Raw genomic sequence first — 20,603 nt, forward strand, 5'->3', positions numbered from 1 at the left:
GATCCACCTGATACTATTTCATGAAAGCATTATGACTTTTTATGATCAAAGGAAGTTATTAAGTACCTAATCATGACTCCTAGTGCTCTACTTGAGTCAGAAGTGAACCCAATATTAAAACTCAAGTATTTGAATATTCACATTATGTGCTATTAAAGGGACGAGATTTGACAGGAATGGTAGTTGAAAATATGGCATGGATGTTGCTTGTGAAAAAAACAAATCACTGCTTTTCCCAAGAAGGCATTGTGAAGGAAATTGGATATCAGGAACTGTTTAAAACCTAGGAGAATTCCTGTTTCTAAGCTGTTTTTTTCTGATTTTTTTTTTTTTTTTTTTTTGGTAGTACAAAGACCATTATGTTATGGAAATAGTTACGGAAATAGTCTCAGTATTTTCATTATGTCCTCTCTTCAGGATTCTGAATGAAGAGATGCTTGACAAAGAGTTCCTCAGATTTTGAACACTTTCTCTGAAGTGGGGTTGGGGGAAGATGAGCACAATCTAGGAACTATGGGGAACATATAGCTGTTGGAAAGAGCTTGACTGTAGCACAAGAGGCCTGGGTTCTAGTCCCTAAACTGCCACCATCTGTGTAGTCTTTGACAACTACTCAACCTCATTTCTCCTCTTTAAGAAGGGTTGCATTAAACCAATGATCTTCTGACTATGCCTTGAAAACTATAGGAATCCTGAGGCAGTGCTCTGATCTTTAACATTTGGGCTTCCCTGTAAGATTTTGTTTGAAGAAAAGAGTTCCATCTCTTAACCAAAAAAAAAAAAAAAAAGAAAGAAAGAAAGAAAAAGAAAAATTAAAAATTAAACACTATTGAAATAGAATGATCACATAGGTCCCATCCAGCTCTTAATAATCTGCATTTCATTTCTTGGAATAAGTGAATAAGAAGCAGTTATTCAATGTCAAAATACACAGTAGAAATAGAGCAATACTTACTGGATTTGACCCAGAATTTCCTAAATGTTTTATCTCTTAAGTATTCAACAACAATATAAAAATTGAGAAGATTGCACTATTCAACAATCAGTGTTAATAATTTTAGAACTAGAGATTTTAGACCACAGAATCCATCTATTCCTACCTCCTAATTTACAAGTGAGGTAATTCAGGCCCAAGCTCACAAAGCAAAGATATAACAGAACCAGGACAGCAACCAGTTGTCAGTCATCTGCTCTTTTTTTCTTCTAAGACTTTTGAATGGTTGTCCTGGGGTATCTCCATTCACTGACCCAGTTTCCCATTCTACTTCTGTCATTTTTAAGATGATTGACTAGAATTAGGGGAATGCTACTTTCCTTATAATAAAAATCAACTTTAATAAGCTGAGCTGATGAAACTAGAGCAAATTAATTACAAAATAATAACAAATTTTAAGTTTTTGTGAATGAAATTGAAATTCACTTAAAAATTCATCAGTTCTTCTGGGCATGGTGGTACACACTTGTAATTTCAGCTACTTGGGAGGCTGAAGTGGGAGGATCATTGAGCCCATGAGTTTGAGACTAGCCTAGGCAACCTCATGAGATGCTGTCTCAAAAACAAACAAAATTAAAAATTCATCAGCTCAAACTATCTAAAGAAGTTTAAATGATGATATGTTGCTGAAAGTTGTTTAAATGTTTTAGCATTTTGTTTATTTTCAGATTGTTTTAGCAACAAATATTGCAGAGACGGGTATCACTATTCCAGATGTTGTATTTGTAATTGATACTGGAAGAACAAAAGAAAATAAGTAAGTTTGAATTTCCCAGATCAAGACATTTTTAACCTGGAAAGAGTTTGGGGCTCTCGAGTTTTTAGGAGAAATTACAGAATCATATAGGGAAAATCCCAAATGTCTTAATTCTGCCCAAAGCAAAAAGCCTTAGAAAAGCTATAGGAAACTTTAAAATGTTTGAGGCTAAGTGTTAAGAATTTCATTTCAAGGGGTTTACCATAAGTAATGCCATTGTGCTACTGCTCTTAGGAAAGTGCTAAAAAAATTTTTACATTAATTTTTATAGTTTTTTTGTTTCTAAAATTAAAACATTATTTGTGGGATAATAACAAAAGGACATAAGTTTTAGAGTCAGAGCTGGATTTAAATCTCTAGTTTGTAATCTTCAAAATAAAAACTTTCTAATCATTGGTTTTTTAATGTGTAAATGAGAAAAATGAAAATATCCTAATTCAAAGTGCCTAGTACAGTAACTGGAACATAACCAATAACCTTAACTGAATCTTCAACAAAATGTTTAGTACTTTATAAATACTTTAAAATTTATATTGCATATTTGGATATGCTACCTTTACTACTTTATTATAATCTATATACACTATCCCAAATATTAGGAAACTATAGCAATATTTTAAAAATATTACTGTCAATAAAAAAATAAATTCTTGATTGTACCTTTAAGGAAATGTTTTCAGTGTTTACCTGTTATCTTGTGAAAGGTATGCTGAATTTTAATGTTGACAGTAGCACTTCTCAAACTGTTTCAAAGAACTTTTGTTACATAATTACTAGGTATTCCACTAAAATAAAAGATTCCTTGATCTAGTCAATTAGATCTAATCTAATTCCAGATATAATTAATCTGTTAGCTGGAGAAGGGATAAGTTAAACAAGCTTTTCTTTTTTTCCTTGTACCAGAGCTTTTAATTTGGTGTTAAAAACTTCAAATAAAGAGTTAAATATTTCTAGCTTTTTCCAATTTTGATGTGAGTTATCTGCATATTTTCTACTAAAACATTTCTTTAGGTACCATGAAAGCAGTCAAATGAGTTCCTTGGTCGAAACTTTTGTCAGTAAAGCAAGTGCTCTGCAGCGCCAGGGGAGAGCTGGGCGGGTCCGAGATGGCTTCTGCTTCCGACTGTACACGAGAGAAAGGTATGGCACACTCAAAATTTAAAAAGCACAAATCAGGACTGGATGGCATTCCAGATAAAGTATTATCTTATTTTTCAGATTTGAAGGCTTTATGGACTATTCTGTTCCTGAAATCTTGCGTGTACCTCTGGAAGAATTATGTCTTCATATTATGGTACTTGTTATTAGGAACTTGGATGAATTTTTTCTCACCCCTTTTTATAAGAAAATTAAAGACCTAAACTTGTCTTGCCTTATGTTACTTCAGATTTTCAAGTATTTTATGCTTTAATATGTGCCCCTCTCTACTTTCTGTAAGTATAAATCCACTGTGCTTTGATTTTGCCTTAGACACTCATATTTTACATGTTAAAATACAACCTGTTTATTAAAATACAGTCTAGATAAGTAGTTCTTATCAGAGGGACATGTGGAGTTTTCCAGAGACATTTGTGGATTTCATAACTGGCAGGGGATAAATGCTCCTGGTATCTAGTGGGTAGAGATGAGGAAGCTGCTGAACATCTAAATAACGCAAAGGACAGCTCCCTAAAACAGAGAACTACCCAGCACAAACTTTTAGTAATTCTGAGACTGAAAAGCCCTAACGTAGACCAAGGACTTTTAGACTGAAATAGCTGTAATATCCTCCTTTCCTTAGATTTTTGACTATAAAAATCAGTAAGGAGGGGCTAGGGTTGTGGCTCAGTGTTAGAGCACTTGCCTGGCACACGTGAGGCACTGGGTTCAATCCTCAGCACCACATAAAAATAAATAAAGGTATTGCATCCATCTACAACTAAAAAAATATATTTTTTTAAAAAATCTGTAATGAAAAAACCAAAAATGTGGACTAGAAAATCTCATCCTCTTTTCTACCTTTGCCCCAAAACACACACATCTCCCTCAGCCCCACTATAAAAAAAATTATAGGATAACCTTACACATTTACCCCCTTTACTCAGAATTTTACTGAACTCAAAATTTTGTTCTATCTGTTTGTGTAGTATTAAGTCTTTCTGCTCATATACCAATTTTATCACTCTTTTTCAATCTTGCAGAAATGTAATCTTGGTTCTCCTGAGGATTTCCTATCTAAAGCCTTAGATCCTCCTCAGCTTCAAGTAATCAGCAATGCAATGAATTTACTCCGAAAAATTGGAGCTTGTGAATTAAATGAACCCAAACTGACCCCATTGGGCCAACACCTTGCAGCTTTACCTGTGAATGTCAAAATTGGCAAGATGCTTATTTTTGGTGCCATATTTGGTTGTCTTGATCCAGTGGTAAGTGAAATGATGTTACTACTACTTCACTTTAAATATCATTTTGCTGGGAAATTGTCAAGTTTGGAAACAATTGTTATGTTATATACTTGAAAATCTATTCATTCACTTAAGTGTACTATAGGTACTGTTGTGTGACTTTGGTTTGTCTGGACTTTGGATTTCAGACTACCCACCTGAAATATCTATTTAGTTGAATTTAGATAATTAGTTTAGATGATTCTTAGAAAGTTTTAAACACCACAGATTTTGAGAAGTAGAATCAAAACTTACTTCCTTTATCTGTGTTCTCTCTCTGGGCCACAGTTATCAGAATTCTGTTTTCTCAAAATATCTCATAATTAATAAATTCTATACACCTGTCTGAATCTTTGGGCACATATTTCTGCACTGCCTTTATCAAGTTGTGTCTTTTTCTGGACATAAATCAAGGTTGTTTAAAAACAATCATTAGTCTTTCTCTTTTTCCTTAGTAATTAAAACTAGGTTTGGGGTTGGGGTTGTCACTCAGTGGCAGAGCACTTGCCTACCAGGCATGAGGCCCTGGGTTTGAGCCCTAGCACCACAAAAGGAGAAAAGAAGGAAGAGAGAGAGGGAAAGAGGAAGGAAGGGAGAGAAGAAGGGATGATGGGTTACTCACCAGGATTGTGCCAAATTCAAAAAATTACCTCTACCATGATAGTGTATCTGAAAATTTGCAACAAGTCCAGCATATTTTTTAAAAGGCATTGCCATCCATTATTTAGCAGCGTAGAAGTTAAGATAACTAAGCTATGATTCTGCGATTGCCTCTACCTACATGACAGACTATAAATCACACTTATATGCATTTTCAGTTTTTTTCTCTGATTTAGATGCTTCCTTTTCCTTACCTCCTAGAGAAGATAAAAATAAAATAACGCATTTTTTTTAAATTTTGTAAAATGAAACTGAAAGTTACTACTTAAAGTGAAAAAATTAAGTTATCTGTGATAGAATATGATATTGTATTGAAAATAAGGTCAACTTACAGTGTGATTGTTTTATGATTTGCTTTTATAAATCAGCTTCAATATATGCTTCTCTAATGATAAATTATTTGGTTATTTATGGATAGGCAACACTGGCAGCAGTTATGACAGAGAAGTCTCCTTTTACCACACCAATTGGTAGAAAAGATGAAGCAGATCTTGCAAAATCAGCTTTGGCTATGGCAGATTCAGATCATCTGACAATCTACAATGCATATCTAGGGTAAAGAAATAATCTATGTGGTATCAGTATGCTAATGACCTGAGGTTATTTACTTTTTAAGAAATGAAATATTTGTCATTAAAATTATAGACATTTAGGGCTGGGGTTGTAGCTCAGTGGTAGAGCACTTGCCTAGCACGTGTGAGGCACTGGGTTTGAGCCTCACACCACATAAAGTAAATAAAATAAAATAAAAGTAAATAAAATCTACAAGTAAAGAAATATTTAAAAAATAAAATTATAAAAAGCAAGAACCCTTCTCTTTACATGATTATAATTTAATTAAACCTTACTTTGGTTACTACCTCTGAAAAAGAGAGCTTTGAAAGAAAATGTAAACTCTATTAATTTATTACCATTTCATTTATCTAGATGGAAGAAAGCACGGCAAGAAGGAGGCTATAGATCTGAAATCATGTTTTGTCGAAGGAACTTTCTTAATAGAACATCCCTGTTAACCCTAGAGGTAATTATTAACACAATTCTCTAAGAATCAGATGGAAAACTGTAATAGGCTTATTTTTGTGTGGGGGGGTAGAGAATGTTTAGGATACTGCTTGAAAAGTAATAAGAATTTAATAAATAAATATTGTGTTTAATAGTTGCCCTCTAGATTATTTTTAAGCAAATCCAAGATATCAGATCATTATGTATATCTGAAGTATGCAACTCTTGTTTTCCTTAATATTTTCACACCTTTTAAAAACAACAGGTAACCAAGATGTATGATGATAGTGGTTTAAAACAGTACTTAACAATCATATATATTTGGGAAATGATTTTTTTTTTTTTTTTTAAAGAAGCAACGTGTTTTCTTAGGAAAAAACACTGGTATGGGAATCAGGATAGTTAACGCCTATCAATCTCTGTTCCACTTTAAAAAAAAAAAAAAGTTCAAGGAGCATAATTTACAGTTCTTCTGAATTTGGAAAATTGTTTTCTTTAACATACCAAAATATAGACAGAATACTATAATGAACTTCCATGTACCCATTTCCTGCTTCTATAATTATCAATATGTGATCAATCTTGTCTTATTTATATTCTCCTTCTACTAATTGCCCTCTAGATTATTTTTAAGCAAATCCAAGACATCAGATCATTATGTATATTTGAAGTATGCAACTCTTGTTTTCCTTAATATTTTCACGCCTTTTAAAAATTTCCTTAATATTATCAAATATAGTGTTTAAATATACCCAATAATCTCATAAATTTTTTAAGTTAATTCAAATCATGATCCAAACAAGGAGTACCCATTAAATTTGGTTGATACATCCCTTAAGTGTCTTAATCTATAGCTATATCCCTCTCTCATTTTTTTCCTATTTGTCTTTTTTTGTTTGTTTGTGGTTTTGTTTTTTTAACAAACCAAGTAAATTGTCCTATAGTGTTTCTTGCATTTTAAAATAGCCATTTCTGGGCCAACTGACTGCGATTCAATCTGTGGAAATTCTGGTTGCTTGGCCCATAGGTGGCAGTTTCTTCAATTTAATCCTTTCTCCTTTAATTTAAACCTTTCCAACCTCCAAGGCCTCTCACTGCCTTCTTTCTCTGAGCCTTTTCTTCACCTCCTCTGACCTGTAAGGTTTTAGATCTCTTTGCCAACTTTGGTGGTATAGCAGCTGTTTGGTCTTTTTTTCCCCCTGGAATCAGCATTTGTTTAACCACAAAGCAAAAGCCTAAAGGATATCCTAAGTGTAAATGTCACCTTTTAATTACTTACATCCTGTATACTTTGAAAAATGTTCATCCTTCCTGTAGTAACTCATTGACACTATTAAAGGTAGAAAAATGTTTTAGATAACAATTTTAGATTAAAAAAAGTTGTCATTAGTAAACTTTGTCAAAGTTCTTTAGGAAATTAAAGTGATATTCCCAGAGACAAAAGGTAGAGAAAGTAATTAATTGCGGTCTGGGATCAGGTTTCCTCTTTAATTCTTTCTCAATGTTATTCTGTGGCCATCCTCATTGAGTAAAAAAAAGAAGAGATACTACTGAAGCAGTTCTCATAGAAATGCTTATGTTTTATGACATCTAAAATCTTACCATGGTGAAAGATCTGGCTCTAATTCTTAACTTTCCAGTATCTCTTTTTCTCTACCCTAATTTGGGCAGAAGTCAACTAAATAATAATTTGGCATCTTGTCTGGATTTTATGGAAAATAGTAATACAAATTACAAGGTTATTTGGAAATTTTTCTTTTAATTAATTGTGATTATGTCTTTTTTTAAACATAAACCCATCTAGGATGTAAAGCAGGAATTAATAAAGTTGGTTAAAGCTGCAGGATTTTCATCTTCCTCAACTTCTACCAGCTGGGAAGAAAACAGAGCCTCACAGACCCTCTCTTTCCAAGAAATTGCCCTTCTTAAAGCTGTGTTGGCTGCTGGACTATATGATAATGTGGGGAAGATAATCTATACAAAGTCAGTGGATGTTACAGAAAAATTGGCTTGCATCGTGGAAACAGCCCAAGGCAAAGCACAAGTACATCCATCCTCAGTAAACCGTGATTTACAAACTTATGGATGGCTCTTATACCAGGAGAAGGTACTCGTTCTTAAATTCTAGTTTTCAGGACTTTATTCTAGAAGTCATTTATCATAAGTTACATTCCAACAAATATTTGACATATTTCTCAAATTGAGCCATTCTTTTTCATGTTTGAAATCTAGATGTACATACATAACTTCTCAAGCAAACGAAATGCTTATTTCTTTTTCATTTAATAAGAGGAAAATAGTAAAATTTGCTGTGATCATCACCTTCTGTTGTTGGAATAAAGACAGTTATAACAGATAGATATTGGTTAGTAATGTATTGGTTCCCTCAGGGTTTCACTAAATGGTAGTGTCTCAAAAGGGAAAAAAGAACAAGTTGTATGTTCCATTTCCAAATAAGGGGAGACTTGGTTGGCATAGTAGAACTATGGATGACTGGGCAAGAGTGTGAGTCATACTATCACTTAATTTAATAGCAAATATTTATAGATTACAGTTAAAATAGTCTTTCTGAATCATAGCTACATTGCTCCTCCATTTTCTTATTTTAAATGTATGGTAGAGATTAAGATGACTTTCTTTCCTTTATATTTTGTTTTTTGGGTTTGTTGTTATTTTTGTATTGACTCATTTTTAAGGCAGTAAAAAAAGAAAACATATCAAATTGAAACATTTCTTCTCCTATTAGAAAAGGAGTGCCTTTATTATATTTTTTAACCTTTATAAAGTAACAAGGATCCATTATTTCAAGGACTGGTTTGAAAACTCAATTTAAATTATCATCAAACTTAAATATAAAACATGAGAAAGTACTGACTGACTAAACATTTTTCTAGAAACTAGAAGCTTTGAAATGAAATCGTAACTTTTTTATGACATTATTTAATATCATTAGATAATAGCTTATACATAGTTTCATTTATGGTCAAGGTATATAATTCAACCTTATAGATAATATTTAAAAATACCTTTTTATACACAAGTGATAATAGTGATTATTGCAGAGTTGAAAAATGCACATAAGAGAATGAATTAAAAGAATAACATTATAGAAAAATGCTTATATGAAACAGATAAATTAATTTTTGTTTTTAGACTGTGAAGTTGTTTCTTCCCCCTTTTTCTCTTATGTAGGTAAGGTATGCCAGAGTGTATCTGAGGGAAACAACCCTAATAACCCCTTTTCCAGTTTTACTTTTTGGTGGTGATATAGAAGTTCAACACAGAGAACGTCTTCTTTCTATTGATGGCTGGATCTATTTTCAGGTACACAGCACAGCTGATTTTATTCATTACATAAAAATTTTCAATTTCTAGTTCCATTGAAGTAAATTTTTAAATTTTTATTAACGTTTGCTTAATTTTTTATTATGACTTAAAATAGACAACTTCCTTATTTTATCCTGCCTATATGGTTTTAAATCTATTAAATTTAGAAATCATATTATTTTGCTATGATGAAGAATATATATAATCAGTAACAATTGTTAACTTGTCATGTGTTTGGTATATCAATAGTAAATTTCATATGGATTATCTCAAATATAATATCTTAACCTTGTTAGTTAATTTTTATAATTTCCTTTCTATAGAGGTGCTGCACAGTGAGAAATTAAAGAACTTTTGTAGATTACATGGATTGGTTATTGATAGAGCAAGATTCAGATGTAGAATTATCAATCCCCAAATTCAAGATCACTCATTTGACTGCATTTGGCCAAATCAGATTCAGTTTTTAATACATATTGTCAAGTTCTTCTGTATAAAAAAAAAAAATTAGGCCTAGATATGTTTATTTCTGGCAATAAGTTCATCTATTTCTTTGTAGCACCATCAACATTGACCAACTTAAACTAAGCAAATCTAATAAATTTTGTTATGCCTTACCATGATAGCTGTGTGCCCAGGACTGTAGTGGTGAATTTTACATTTAACTTAAAAAATTTATCTGGCTAGGCACAATGGCGCAAGCCTATAATCCTTCCTTCTCAGGAGGCTGAGGCAGAAGGATCGAAAGCTCAAAACCAGCCTTAGCAACTTAGTGAGGCCCTAAGCAAGTCAGTGAGACCCTGTCTCTAAATATTTTTTAAAGGGCTGGGGATATAACTCAGTGGTTGAGCACCCCAAGGTGCAATCCCCAGTACAAAAAAAAAAATTTTTTTTTTTTTTTTTTAATTTATCTGGTTCATGCAAAGAAGCCTAAGTGGCAGAAATTTCTATTGTTGGATTGTGGTGATGATTGCACAGTTCTATAAATTTGCTAAAAATCATTGAAATTAGACACTTAACAATGAGTAAAATTTTTGGTTTGTTAAGTTATACTTCAATAAAGCTATTAAAAAATTTCCCTCCCCAAACTTCAGTCTTAACTCCCACAGAGTTATATAAGAAGTTATTGGAATAATAGTTACTTGATTTTGGGAATACATATCAAATTTAATAAGAATATCAAGATGTTTGCTTAGCTTAACTACTAGAAGTAATTTGCTAATGTTTACCCATTGTGTTTTATGTTAAAAATCAAGATGTACTAAAGCAGGTAAGATGTGAGATATATAGTCTTGATTAATTTAAACACACTCATATTCACCTGGATCAATTTTGTCCAATTTGTCATCTTTTCTCATCAGGCCCCTGTAAAGATAGCTGTAATTTTCAAGCAGCTAAGAATTCTCATTGATTCTGTTTTAAGAAAAAAGCTTGAAAATCCAAAGATGTCCCTTGAAAGTAAGTGTCTGATTATGACAGTGGAAGACAGTACATATATATATATATATATATATATACTACATATATATATATATATATATATACTACATATATATATATATATATATATACTACATATATATATATATATACTACATATATATATATATATACACTTTTGTGTGTGTGTGTGTGGAGAGAGAGAGAAAGATACAAACATGCATGTATTAATGTGTAGAAAAACTGCCTAAAAGTCTGAAAGACTGACTCTAGAATTTATAATTTATTTTAATATTAGAGTACGCTATAGCACATTGAAGTCATAAATTCCATGTGACTAAAAAATATTTTGATAAAACCTATTTTATGCTGAATTCCATCAAACTCAGATAATTTGTGATTATTCACAATTTACGTATTCTCTTAAGATTCTTTTAGTTTATGTGGGGAGAGTGTTATACACTTGTAATTCCAGGGACTCAGGACCCTGAGGCAGGAGGATTGCAAGTTCAAAGACAGCCTCAGCAGCTTAGCAAGGTCCTCTGCAATTAGCAAGATCCTGTTTCAAAAAGGCTGGGGATGTAGCTCAGTAGTTACGAACCTTGGGTTCAATCCCCATTATCAAAAAAAAAAAAAAAAAAAGAAGTCTTTAAGTTTACTCCTACCTCTTTTAAACTTTGTTTCTAAACTGACCATTTCACAGAAAAAAGGGGATAATAAAAATGAGCATAAAATGTTGCTACTTATTAATATCCTAGTAAATTAGCAACATAGTTAATTTTAAAAAATAAGAATTGGGGACTTTCTGTTAGGTTGAGTCTACCATACATTTCTCACAAATGCAAAACTGTTAATCTGTGTAAAATAAATACATTATCCTTCAACAGAAATCTGAAATGGACACCTGAGTCATCTTGCCAAACCATAAAATCCGGGCAGTTTCTTAAAATGCAGGGTTCAAAGCCCTGACCCACACATACTAATCTCTATAGGAGAAACCTGTAGCCATTTTTTTTCAGTCTTTTATTCTTTACACTTCCACTTTACTATCATTGCCCCCTTTTAAATGCAGTTTATTAAAATTAACAAACTGCATTTATTTTTTATAACAATCTGGGTTGTTTTTCTGATATGGAATGTTCCACATTTAGGCTTTGATTGGCTACATTCTTATGCTTTGATTTGACATGTTTTCTAGTCCCTGTGTTTCTTGTAAACTGGTGGTTATATCTATAGATTTGATTAGAAACAATTGTAGGAAGAGACTGTCTTTTAATTGATGTTCTCTGCTTCCCATGCCCTATCACATCAGTTGTCAGAATTTCCATTGCAACCACTGAAATCCACAGCATTGAAACCAAGTATAAATGTAGAATTCAATCTTGGAGCCCTGATAATTACAACTTTTCTAAAAGAGTAATTATGAGGTTCTTAGGAAGTCACAATTTCAGAGTAGTTGTTAACAAAACCACCTTAGCAAATAATGCCTCCTCTCTTTGCTGTTTGTCAAATCAATGGGTATTGGATCCTTTTGTTATGTAGAGAAGCCTGTCACTTCCCCATTGACACCTCTCCAAGCGCACTTCCCTGTTAGAATTTTTTATTTCCTTTGGACTAAACATGAAGAAACTGATAACAGTTCCTTCTTCCTTGCCCATTTTATGGAAATTCTGCCATAGTCTGAGGAACAATGGAAAAGTCAATAGGATGACCTGCAGGATATTTCAACCAGGTGAAGAAGTTAGGAAATAAACATGTTTGTCTTGAATTTTTAAAGAAATTGTTTCTTACAAAGAAGAAACAAGTTTACACCACATTATGTCTTTGAACCTTAGCCTATACATAATCAAACGTTGACCTTTTTCTAAAATGTTAATTTTTTTTGTTGTCACTGTTGGTGAATTAGGCATAATGTAACTATAATAATAATTAACATTTATAGGACAACAAATAATATTTTATAGGCATTTCTAGCACTATAGTGAGTATTGCTGGTGTTGATTTTGTATTCTTAATTTAAGAAAATATTTTAAAGAGAATGCCTCTTGTTTATGTGTGTATACATTGGAAAGTTAGCGAGTGTTGAATTTATTTTCATGGGTTTTTTTTTTTTTTCTTTCACTCAGATGACAAGATTCTACAGATCATTACAGAATTGATTAAAACAGAGAACAATAATTGATACTGAAATTAAGATGAAGATACAATCACGAAATTATGTGAAAATGGACTATCTTATTAAGTATTTCATTATCAAAAATGTTGGTACTGGCCATTAACCTAAAGGTGGTGGGAGAAAAAAAGCACAGACTTTCAACATGTGTAATTTTCTAGTTCCTTTTTAATGATTATTATCCTCAGTGTATTTGCCACTACGTTTACAATAAATTCTTTGGTATCATCCATGGTTTGAACATCATTATGTACCTTAAGGGCAAGACCTGTGTCTGTAGTATATGTAGTTTAGTATTATGATTTCCCACATAGCTGCCTCATCCTCTATCAGCCCTTGACATTTGGAGAATTTTGGCCCAAAAGACAAAGTGAACTTAAAGGCAATTATAATTAAGTTTCCATTAAAAAGACAACTTCAGAAGTTAGTTATACCGTTGATACTCAAAATTGGAACCTAAATAAGTACACTACCAATAGATGCCTCTTTCTGTAGCAGAAGGCATTAAGAAATAGTAATGCTGGAGGGTGGGCAGGAATGACTGATGTTTTACCTGTCAAGCTTGGGTTAGTTTGTCCTATTTCCTCAATCCAAAGCTTTAACATTACCACCTTTAAACCAACATTTTGATACCCACAAGTGAACTGGTAAGGTTGGTAATCTTGAGAGAGTGTAGATATTTTTCTTTGTTTTTTGTTTGTTGAGATGGGATCTTGTTATGTTACCTAGTCTGGCCTAGAACTCAAGATCCTCTTGTCATAGCCAAGTAACTGAAATTATAGCCACCACATCCAGGTTTAGATATTTTTCAGTGGTTTCATTTGTTTTGCTTCCTGAGAATCTTTTGAAACTCCATTTTAACTACTTTCTCATTTTACATCAGTAGATGGTTAATGAACTTCAAATACAGTCCTTAGATCAAGTGATAGAAATTACCAAAGGACAAAAGATTCAAATTTTATAGAAACCTAGTATAGTTGACTCTCATAATAGATCCTCAGTTTTAATATTTGTTGACAAATGAATAAAAGAAGCCATAACTTTCAATTTACATGCAGATAGATGTAAATAATAATGCTTAGTAGGAATTTTAGGTTTTACTTGCAGTATAGCAAGGAATTTGACAGCTGGGAGTCAATGTGACAACAGTTTGGAATCTCTGTCTGGTGTTGTTAGTATGAAGAAGAATGCCAGTGGAAAGAGATAGATAGGGTGCTGGAGGCGGTTCAGCTTGAGGCATACAGAGGCATAGGAATTTTGGAGTCCTAAAGATGGAGCTAATGTTGATCTGTCTTTGTATGTGCAAGCTAGTACCCCAAATGTTTTATCTGTTAACTGATGTACTCCACAAAAGCCTGTGAGGTAGTTAACTGTGTTAACCCCATTTCTCTGCACAGAGAAATGAAATAACTTGCGTAGAATCACACTGACAGTAAGTGGCACAGACATCATGACTCCAGAACTATTTAAATTTCTGAAATGTAACCATTATTCCTTTGGTAATGTAAATCAGTGGCTCACATCAAGACTAGGCAGGGTTGGGGGATGTGGCTCAGTGGTAGAGCATTTTCCTGGGATGTATAAGGTCCTAGGTTTAATCCCCAACACCCCCCACACACATATAGAAAGACGAAGGTCATAAAGTTAGTCTTCTTCAGAGATGATAAAGATGGAAATTGAGGTGGTCACCAAAGAACAGAGAAAAGATTATTAAGGTTAAAATCTTATAGAACTTCATATTAACTTTTAAAAGATAAAAGCTATACCACTTGGGTGATTAACCCTTTACTGGCTTCCCATGACTCTCAAAGTATAAAGTTCTGAATGAAACCTACGAAGCTCTAAATGACCTGGACCTTAGTACCCTTAATTTCCCTGCTTTCCCACTTCTCATGGTACTCCAGTCACCCCAGAACTCCTTTTCAATTCCTAGAAGATGCCCAGCAGTTTTTTAAGCATTTTCACAAAAGTTGTCCTATAATGTACTGCATCTTTATGAAACAGACCATCCTACTAAAGTACATCTCCTGTTAATCACACAGCATAGTACTTTTCTCAGATCTGTTTTTGTCTTCTCCAGTAAGCCATACTTTGCCTTATGACTGTCTCACTAATATATACCCAGCTCGATGCCTGGCACATATAGGTGGTTAGTAAATGCTAAATGAATAAGGGCCAGGATAGTGCTATCATGGAAGCCAAGGAGGGAGAGTTTCTGGAACCGAGAGTATTGTCAACAGATGCTATTGACTAAGGAAAGAATACTGGATTTAGATTTTTTTTTTTTTTCCTGGTAGAATATATCAACTTTTTAGAACAGTTTGAATTGAGAGTTGTAAGAAAGGACACTGTCAAAAGTCCCACACATTTGATAATTAAATAGAAGGACTTGCAGGACTCACAGGCTTTTATTATAGAGAAAGGGTATGCATTAGGATTGACAAGGGGAAAAGACAAAAATTAAGTCTAGAAAATTCTACTCACAGGCTTCCTCTGTGTTGTGCAGCCCTGAGCAGCCCACATTAGGGTCAGTCCAAGCATTGAACTTAATCACATAGGCACAAAGTCCAGGCATACTTTCCAAAACTTCAGAATTCCTGAAGAAAATCAGGTATTTCATGCCCCTAGAACGAAACAGTGTTTCCTACAAAGCAAGAATTTTTCAAAAACCTGGTTCCCATACTCTATCCAAATTGACATCCTTTTAAGCAGGCCCTTCTGTAATAGTTAATTTGAATTGTGAACTTGATTAAATTAAGAGATGCAGATGATTAAGAGGCTTCTGCGTGTGTCATTGAGGGCTAGTGTGTAGGAATGCTTGGAAAGTGGGATAGTGAACTTAAGTGGAGGCCCTCCCTAAGCATGGGCAGGACCACCCAATAGGATGGTGGCTTGGATGGAATAAAAATTGGAAGAACAAGGAAGCAGATGCAGATGCAAGCTCCACTCTTACTTTTTTTTTTTTTTTTTTTTTTTTTTGTGGTGCTGGGGATCGAACCCAGGGCCTATAAGTGCTTACAAGGCAAGCACTCTACCGACTGAGCTCTCTCCAGCCCGCTCCACTCTTCTTGAATGAGTTCTTGATTGCTACTTCTATTGTTTGAGGATATTGAACTCTCCCTTCTTCACTCTTCCAAAGCAGATTCTGCCAGTGATTCTCCAGATAGTTTCCAGAAGCCTTGGTCTCGGACTAGGGTAGTGCTGTTGATCCTTATTCTGGGGCTTCTGCCTCTTGGACCGTGCAGCTGCTGATTCTTCCAGCTCTCCAGCTGCAGAAGGCCATTGTGGACTATCCAGCTTCTGGTCATGTAAGCCAATCTAATAAATCCTCTTTTTATAATCATACTTCTGTTGATTCTCTGAGAACTCTGACAAATACACCTCCTAAAGACCTTTGGTCTGCCGTTAACTCTTTCCTACACAGATACAAATCATAATTTTAAGGAGTAAATGAAAAGCTAGGGTAGCAAGTAAATAATATTCCCTATGGATATGATGATGGAAGAGAGAAAGCATAGTAGGCTAAAGAATGAAATGATTTAGGTGGGAAGACTCTTAACAATTTGTGGAAAAAATAGAATATCCAGCAAAGTGTAAGGGCGATTTTAACATCAGAAAGGGCCCAAAAAAGCACTAAAGAAGAATACTACAGGGAACAACTTGGAAGCCTCTTGGCTTTCCCCAGCAAGGCTTAGTGGCTTAAGATGAGCAAATAAAATCAGTGGTGGGGTTGTTTTCATTCAGATGATTATAGGATCTTAAAATGAAGGAGACTATATCACTAAATAGGTTGACAAAAAATGTTTATGTAGAAATGAAAGGGTCCAGAACGAGGCCATGGCCAGGAAAACAAAGAGATCACAATCTAATCCCAAATTTACTGTAAGTGAAAAGTAAGGAGGTTGGTTAAAGAAGAAAATTTCATAATTTAAAGTTTAATATGTACTCGTTCCAATAAGAAATAAACCTAAAGAGTTTCCCTGCTGATAGATAGCAAAATGGAGATTGAGGTCACTGAAGACAGGTCCAGGAATAGCATGACCAGCATGTGGTTCATCATCAGAGGCAGAAAAAGGATGGAGAAGACAAGGCCAGGAGCTACAGTCATTGGGGGCAGTGGGAGGTTGCCCTGAAGCTTAATATTACTATGCCAAGAAAAATAGGATCAAGTAAATGTAATGCTCTTCAAATAAGTTGTTGAACCCTAGTGCTGGTACAGGAATATGCCGCTTATTCTCACTAAATCAGTTCTTATGCCAGAAACATTTGGAATAGAAGTAGTAGTCTTCATCAGAGAGGACTGACTGGAAGGAAGGGCCACCCTTGGCAACTCAAGAACCTATCTTAAACTAAAAAAATTAAAAGGGCTGGAGTAGGGGCGTGGCTTAGTGGTAAAGTTCCGCTTGGTTCAATCTATAGAAGTAAAAAAAAAGAAAAGAGAAAGAAAAAGGTAAGTCTTCAGGACCTCGGATTAAGTAATGATTTCTTAGATATGATACCAAAAATCAGTTGCATTTCTATATACTAATGATAAATAATCAGAAAAGAAAATTAAGAAAACAATCTCATTTACAATGGCATCAAAAAGAATAAAATACTTCAGACAGGCATGATGGTACACACATGTAATCCCAACTATTGGGGAGGTTGAGGCAGAAGGATTACAAATTCAACGTCAACCTGGGTAACTTAGCAAACCCTGTTTCAATAAAAGGACTGGGGATGTAGCACGGTGGTAGAATGTCTCTGGGTTCATTCCCCAGTACCATAAAAAATACTTTGGAATAAACTTAACCAAAAAGGAGAAAGACTTATACACTGAGAACTACAAAACATTGCTAAAAGAAATTTAAAGGGACACAAACAGAAAGGTGTCCATGTTCATGAACCGGGAGATTTCACATTTTCCATACTATCTCAAACAGTCTATAGATTCAATGCAATCCCTATCAAAATCCAAATGACCTTTTTTTAGGGAAATAGAAAAAAAAAATCCTAAAACTGATAGGAAACTGAAAGGATACCAGATTGCCAAAACAGTTTTAATAAAGGACAATAAAGCTGGTGGCCTCACACTTCCTGATTTCATATTACAAAGCTACGGTAATCAAAACAGTATGATATTGGCATAAAAACAGACATATATAGACCAGAAGAGAATAGTGGACCCAAAAATAAACACACATATATGGTCAAATGATCTTTGACAAGGGGGCTGAGAAAACACAATGGGATAGGTAGACTCTTCAATAAATGGCACTTGGAGAAATCTGGCATCCCCTTGCAAAAGAATGAAATTGAACCCTTTTTGTACACTTGACACAAAAATAAACTGAAAATGGATTAAAGACATATACTTGAAACCATAAAACTTATGGTTTAGACATGAGGTGACCACCAAAAACTCATGTGTGAGATAATGCAAGGAATTTCAGAGGTAAAATGATTAGATTATGAGAGTTGTGACCTAATCAGTGGATTAATCCATGGATGGATTAACTGGGTGGTAACTGTAAGCAAATAGGGTGTGACTGGAGGAGGTAGGTCTCTGTGGGTGGGTCTTTGGAGTTTATATTCTGTCTGGTGAGTGGAGCTCTCTTCTTTCTGATTGCCATATCCTGAGCTGCTCTCCTCTGCCACACCCTTCTGCCATGATTTTTCTGCCATACCTCAGGCTCAGGGCAATGGAGTTGGTCATCTATGGATTGAGACCTCTGAAACTGTGAGCACAAATGAACTTTGCCTCCTGTCCCTTGTTCTTGTCAGGTCTTTGGGTCACAGCGACAAAAAAGATAACTAAAAGATGTAGAAGAAAATAGGGAGCTGGGTGTGGTGGGGCATGCCTGTAATCTCAGCAGCTCCAGAGGCTGAGGCAGGAAGATCACAAGTACAAAGCCAGTCTCTGCAACTGAGTGAGGCCCTCAGCAACCTAGCGAGACCCTGTCTCCAAATAAAAATATAAAAAAGGGCTGGGGGTATGGCTCAGTGGTTAAGCGCCCTTGGTTTCAATCCCCAGTGCCATAAATAAATAAATAAATAAAAATAAAATATCAAAAGGGCTAGGGATGTGCCTCAGTGGTTAAGCACCCCTGGGTGGTTTAATCCCCTGTCCAGAAATAAAAAATAAAAAAATAAAAAAGGAAAGAAAGCAAATAGGGGAAAAACTTCACAACATTGTTCTTAATGATTTCTTGGATCAAATACCAAAAGCACAAACAACAAAAGCAAATATAGACAAGTAGGACTACATCAAACTAAAAAGCTTCTGCACAGCAAAGCAAACAACAGAGTGAAAAGTACCCTATAGAATGGTTTAAAAATTCATGAATCTGGAAGGATTAACACCCAAAATATATTAGGAACTCCTGCAATTCAATATCCAATAAAATGAACTTTCCTGTTCAAAACAAACAAAAAAAATGGACCAGGACTTGAGTAAACATTTTTCCAAAGAAGACATACAAATGACCAACAGGATATAAAAAGATACTCAACTCACTAATCATCAAAAAAATTTTTGGTTTTTGGACAAAAGCCAAAATGAGTATCACCTCATATCTATTAAATGCCTATTATTCTTTTTAAAGTAAAGAACAGAAAATAAAAACATTGATGAGATATCGAGAAATTGGAACCTTTTGGCATTGTTAGGAATATGAAATGGTGTAGCTGCATACTGGAACAGCATGGAAGTTCTGAAAATTAAAAATACAAATATGATCCAGTAATCCCCTTATGATCCAAAAGAAAAATTAGGATCTCAAAAGAGATTTTCACACCCATGTTCCTTGAAGGACTTTTCACAATAGTGAATATGGCATGGATAAACCATGACAATATTAAGCCAATTACAGAAGGACAAAAACTGCATGATTCCACTCAAATAAGGCATCTAGGGTAGCCAAATCATAGGAATGGAAAGTAGAATGGCAGTGACCAAAGGCTGGAGGAAGAAGAAAATGAAGAACTGATGTTTAATCAGTATAGAGTTTCAGTTACGCAAGATGAAATATTTCTAGAGATCTGCATTGTGTTCATACTTGGTAATTCTACATAATTAAGTTTTGTTGTGGGTAAAGACTCCTAAAGCTCACGAAATAAAAAGTTCTGCACACACACACCAAAAAATGATTAAGAGTATAAAGAGGAAGCCTACAGAATGGGAAAAAAAATCTTTTTAAAAATTATTTATTTATTTTTTACAGACTGCATTTTGATTCATTGTACACAAATGAGGTACATCATTTCATTTCTATGGTTGTACATGATGTGGATTCATACCATTCATGTAATCATACATGTACATAGGGTAATGATGTCTGTTTCATCCCACCATTTTTAATACCCCCTCCCTCTCATTTCCTTCTACATAATCTAAAGTTCCTCCATTCTTCTCTCACCTCCCACCCCCATACCTCCATTATATGTCATTCTCCACTTATCAGGGAAAACATTTGGCCTTTGGTTTCTTGTGATTGGCTTATTTTGCTTAGCATGATATTCTCCAATTCCATCCATTTATTTACAAATGCCATAATATTATTATTCTTTATGGCTGAATAATATTCCATTGTGTATATATACCACAGTTTCTTTATCCATTCTTTTGTTGTAGGGCATCTAGGTTGGTTCCACAATCTACCTATTGTGAACTGAGCTGCTATAAACATTGATGTGGCTGCATTACTGAAGTATGCTAATTTTAAGTCCTTTGGGTATAAACTGAGGAGTGGGATAACTGGGGCAAAATGTGGGTCCATTCTAAGTTTTCTGAGGATTCTCCACACTGCTTTCCAGAGTGGCTGCACCAATTTACAACTCCACCAG

The 20,603-nt window shown here is 34.2% G+C and overlaps 1 protein-coding gene and 1 long non-coding RNA gene across 3 annotated transcripts in view; one reads left to right on the top strand and one right to left on the bottom strand.

Moving 5' to 3' along the window:
- DHX29 (DExH-box helicase 29) overlaps positions 1 to 13,006 on the top strand; it is a gene marked incomplete at its 5' end in the record, with an annotated part of 44,951 nt that extends 31,945 nt beyond the window's left edge. For both annotated transcript variants that reach the window (XM_079145257.1, XM_079145258.1), the window contains 10 exons: positions 1,663 to 1,751; positions 2,763 to 2,891; positions 2,970 to 3,045; positions 3,932 to 4,156; positions 5,253 to 5,389; positions 5,762 to 5,855; positions 7,641 to 7,943; positions 9,029 to 9,160; positions 10,525 to 10,621; positions 12,730 to 13,006. In XM_079145257.1, the coding sequence (XP_079001383.1) occupies positions 1,663 to 1,751; positions 2,763 to 2,891; positions 2,970 to 3,045; positions 3,932 to 4,156; positions 5,253 to 5,389; positions 5,762 to 5,855; positions 7,641 to 7,943; positions 9,029 to 9,160; positions 10,525 to 10,621; positions 12,730 to 12,785 (1,338 nt within the window). In that variant the 3' untranslated portion in view covers positions 12,786 to 13,006. The remainder of the gene's footprint in view (positions 1 to 1,662; positions 1,752 to 2,762; positions 2,892 to 2,969; positions 3,046 to 3,931; positions 4,157 to 5,252; positions 5,390 to 5,761; positions 5,856 to 7,640; positions 7,944 to 9,028; positions 9,161 to 10,524; positions 10,622 to 12,729) is intronic.
- Positions 13,007 to 13,123: 117 nt separating this feature from the next.
- Positions 13,124 to 20,603, bottom strand: part of LOC306664431 — a 37,043-nt gene continuing 29,563 nt past the window's right edge. The window contains exon 4 of the long non-coding RNA XR_013764706.1: positions 13,124 to 15,373. This is a non-coding gene — a long non-coding RNA (uncharacterized lncRNA). The remainder of the gene's footprint in view (positions 15,374 to 20,603) is intronic.

The sequence above is a fragment of the Sciurus vulgaris genome, assembly GCF_902686455.1.
Source record: "Sciurus vulgaris genome assembly, chromosome: 6".
Classification (NCBI taxonomy): domain Eukaryota; kingdom Metazoa; phylum Chordata; class Mammalia; order Rodentia; family Sciuridae; genus Sciurus; species Sciurus vulgaris.